General features: G+C 36.4%; 1 protein-coding gene across 1 annotated transcript; it reads left to right on the plus strand.

Annotated features, from left to right (window-relative positions):
• Positions 1-1,415: 1,415 nt before the first annotated feature.
• LOC111498638 (aluminum-activated malate transporter 8-like) lies at positions 1,416-3,832 on the plus strand. Its single transcript, XM_023149960.1, has 5 exons — positions 1,416-1,673; positions 1,761-1,901; positions 1,999-2,271; positions 2,357-2,481; positions 2,989-3,832. Exons 1-5 carry the CDS (start codon positions 1,460-1,462, stop codon positions 3,649-3,651), a joined length of 1,416 nt encoding a protein of 471 aa, XP_023005728.1. The 5' UTR covers positions 1,416-1,459; the 3' UTR covers positions 3,652-3,832.
• Positions 3,833-4,311: the final 479 nt, after the last annotated feature.

Below are 4,311 nucleotides of genomic sequence, written 5' to 3' on the forward strand. Positions count from 1 at the left end.
TTAGGCTCAACTTGTATAGCCACACACACTTTCCTGGCAATTCAACTAATGCTCTAGCATGCACCTTTCCTACCACCTATCACTTCTTCCTACCCTTAATTATAATTTGAAGCACATCTAGAAGCACATGGAGATGTGTTTCGTGGACTATGTTTATAAGCGGGTGGACTTGTAAATCAATCTTTAACTCCAAGTTTTAGGTTATCCGAGGATACATGTTACTAGATACTCAATAAGTAACGTTATAACTTAATCAGGATTCTTTAAGTTCTAGAATCTTCTATTCTATGATTTTCATGTTCTTACCTTATTTGAGTCATAATTGTTTCATCAAGTTTAAATTCATAGTTCTACATCATCTGACCCTATTGAGGTTCATATTGTTCTTTGGTTCTTATAAAAAATTCATTGTCATTCCTGAACTAGTTTTTTGAAACTCATTATGCAGGCACGACCTCGTCATGATTCCAACTCATAACCTCATCATATCGTTATAGACACTACAATAAGACATACTCTCTAGTAGGGATTAGTTGGTGTCTCCCTAGTAGGCCCCATAACATTGTCCTCATCAAGGAAACAACGTTCGTCATGCCCGCCAATCATCATCTATCTATGTAGTCTATTCACACACTATGAGGTGCATGCATCTTATGGCTCAATTCTATCCATACCAACTCACAGAAAAAGTGTGGATCTCTCGTATCTCTACTTGTACAATAGCCCCATCATTCTATCATACAAGTGAAAGTGTGTTAATTATTCAATCACATACTCAATAATTAAAACTTCTACCCTCTAATCATTGAACAAAAAAAAAAAAAAAAAAGTCTATTCTCGAGAAAGATTTGAAATTAGGTCATGAACTAAAAAGGGCACCAAAGAACCCTAATCTTGTGTATTTAGATGCATAAAATATGAAAAGTATTGAGTGATGAGAATATACATTAAGCTCCAAACGCATATCCATGGAGTAGTGCTCTTCATAAAAAATGAATATAGCAATTGAAAAAGTGACAAACACATACATAATATTTTAGTATGAGGAATCGAATAGGGTTTAACTTTAAAACAAAGAGAAAAAGAGAGAGCTTTTAGTGGCCAACAGTTGATGAGGCTAAATGGACAGAATTCAACTCCCTACTTTATTAGCTTTTACTTTGAAAATGGGGCTGCCTGTTTTTCAATCATAAAATAAGTATTGCTCAGATCCATAGCAAAAAAAACATTCGATCGAGTCAGCAAAAATGTCTTTTTTTTTCATTTTGTTTTCAAACACAAAATCTTTGTCTATATGACCTACCAAAGACACCAACACATGATGTCCAATCTCAATATTCTTATCAACTTGACCCTTTTTTTTTCAACTTTTTCACTTATAAATACTCCAACAATCTTCCCTCCATTCCACATCTTTCATTTCTCTCTCTCTTTCTCTATAAGTTGTAAGGTTTTGGCTATGGAGATTCTGAAGAACAAAGCCATGGAGGTAGCCATGAAAGTAAAAAAGCTTGGACAAGATGATCCAAGAAGAATCATTCACTCCATTAAAGTTGGAGTGGCTTTGACTTTGGTGTCCTTGTTCTACTATTGGAGGCCTCTCTACGATGGATTTGGAGCCTCTGGGATTTGGGCTGTCATCACTGTTGTAGTGATCTTTGAATTCACTGTGGGTTAGTATAATTAGTATTATTTGTGTTTTTTTGGGACATGTTTTTTTCATTGTTGACTGATTTTAATATTATTTTGACTTTTTTCAGGTGCAACTCTTAGTAAAGGTTTTAATAGAGGTTTAGGAACATTGTTAGCTGGTGGTTTAGGAGTGGGAGTTGACTATTTGGCTAATCTCTCTGGTCAAAAAGGAGAGCCCTTTGTTTTGGGCGTCTTTGTTTTTCTTATAGGTAATTTTTTCTTAATTAAAAACATTAATGATTTTAATTATTGGATTAGGATTTCATTAGGGTTTAACCAAAATTTGATTGGTTTTTTTGGTTGCAGCTGCTTCAGCTACATTTTCAAGATTCTTCCCAGGAATCAAAGCAAGATATGATTATGGAGTGTTGATATTCATATTAACTTTTAGTATGGTTTCGGTTTCGGCGTATCGATTTGACGAGTTCTTGATGATGGCGTATCAGAGATTATCTACCATTGTTGCTGGTGGAGCAATTTGTATCATAATTTGCATTGTTGTATGTCCTGTTTGGGCTGGTGAAACGCTTCACAACTTGGTCACTTCAAATTTGGACAAGTTAGGGGATTACCTTGAAGGTTAGAGTTCTTTTTCACTAAAAATTAATTGTAATGACGTAATGTTCTAAGAGAGTTCTAAGGAAAGAATGTTGAATTTTTTCAGGATTTGGTGGGGAATATTTTTACTGTTGTGATGATGAAGAACAAGTTACTTCCATTGAAAAAGACAAATCATTCCTTCGAGGATACAAAGCTGTACTTAATTCTAAAAGCATGGAAGATTCCATGGTGGGTTCTTCTACACAATTCCATTGCTAATTGATATTGTTTTCTTTGAACTTTTTTTTATGGACTTCTCCTCAAGGTTTTTAAAACGAGTCGGCTAGAGAGAAATTTCTACACCCTTATAAAAAAAATGTTTCGTTCTCCTCCCCAATTGATGTGGGATCTCACAATTCGAGTGTATTGGGGGGTCCCACATTGATCGGAGAAAGGAACGAGGTGGATTGTGAGATCCCGCGTTAGTTAAGAGGAGAACAAAACATTTTTTTATAAGATTATAAAAATCTCTTCCCAACATATATGTTTTAAAAGTGTTAAGGAAAAATCTAAAGAGGACGATAATGAAATTGACTCTACATTTTAAATTTTCGTTCCCACTAGCTTGTAGGCCTGCATGAAAGGCACTAATTTTAGGAATTGGTGGTTCACTTTTTGTCAGTAAGAGCTTATGGGTTGAGTACAGCTGATCATTGAAGAAAGACCCTTATTTTTGTGTGCCTTATTGTCTGACAGGCAAACTTTGCAAGATGGGAACCAAAACATGGCAACTTTAGCTTTCGTCACCCATGGAAACATTACTTGAAAATTGGATCCTATGCTCGACAGTGTGCCTACCACATCCAAGTTCTCAATACCCACCTCAATTTCCAACCACCAAACCTATCTCAATTTCGAACAATCATCCAAGTCCAATGCAACACCCTTAGCTCAGAATCAGGAAAAGCCCTCAAAGCCTTAGCCACAGCAATGAAGACAATGAGTGATCCATCCCCCACATCCCAAGTGCATCTAAACGCCGCCAAATCAGCCATCAACGATCTGAAAAACTGCCTTAAATCCGCCACAACACAAACCCCAGATGAGTGTTCAAACCTTCTTGCAATAATTCCGGACGCCACGGTGGCTTCCATTTTGATCGAGATCGTTAAATCAGTGGAGGATTTGTGTGAAGCAGTGGGTGAGCTGTCCGTAAAGGCCCATTTCAAGAGCGTTGAAGGCAGTGTGGCGGTGGAGAAGCCTCAATTGCTTCACAGAGGAGCTATAAAGCCGTTTGTGGAAGCTGAAGATGAAGGTGAAAATGGGCACGTTGTTATTACCGTGAGAGAAATTGACAACGAGGATTCACCACAAAAGAAGGGTTCTTCAGACACCAATGGATTGGTAAATAAAAAGTAGCTTTTTTTGGGTTATTAATTGAATGTTGTTGGTAGAGGGGGAAAGTAGAAAGGAACCTTTTGGAGGTAAAGTGGGGTTATGTATTAGATTGTGCCTTACACTGTCACCAAGGATGGGGGTTTCTTATATTTATGTAACAATCTTAATTATGCAATGTAATCAACTAACCACCGTTTGCTTATATGTTGCATTCCTCTTAATTAATGTTTCAAAGTCTTATCATCTATTTTCAAATGTGATAGTTCATTACAAGTTGGGTCGATTACTTATCTGAATTAAATTAGATCGGGGTTAGGCTGTGATTTCTTATTTGAATTATCATTTGAAATTAAGTATATCATTAAGTAGGATAAATAGGGTAACTTTAAGTATAAGTTCTGCTGACTTTATTTTTGTAACGTTCCATACTCAAGATTAAATTGAATAGTTGCAATGAAGGCTATCTTCATATTCATCAAATGTGATTTGGAATCTCCTCTGAAATCCTAGTTAGCTTTTGCCAACATCGGCTTCAAGCTAACAATTTGTATTTGCATATTTGTATTTACCGAGTTCTAGGTAAGCTCTCTGAGTTGACGCTTGATGACTGTGATATTATGAATCCGACGGCCTTGACTACCAACCCCGTATGGGATGACTTAGATGGCAGATAGAATGGAA

This window comes from Cucurbita maxima, unplaced genomic scaffold (genome assembly GCF_002738345.1).
Source record: "Cucurbita maxima cultivar Rimu unplaced genomic scaffold, Cmax_1.0 Cma_Scf00025, whole genome shotgun sequence".
Classification (NCBI taxonomy): Eukaryota; Viridiplantae; Streptophyta; class Magnoliopsida; order Cucurbitales; family Cucurbitaceae; genus Cucurbita; species Cucurbita maxima.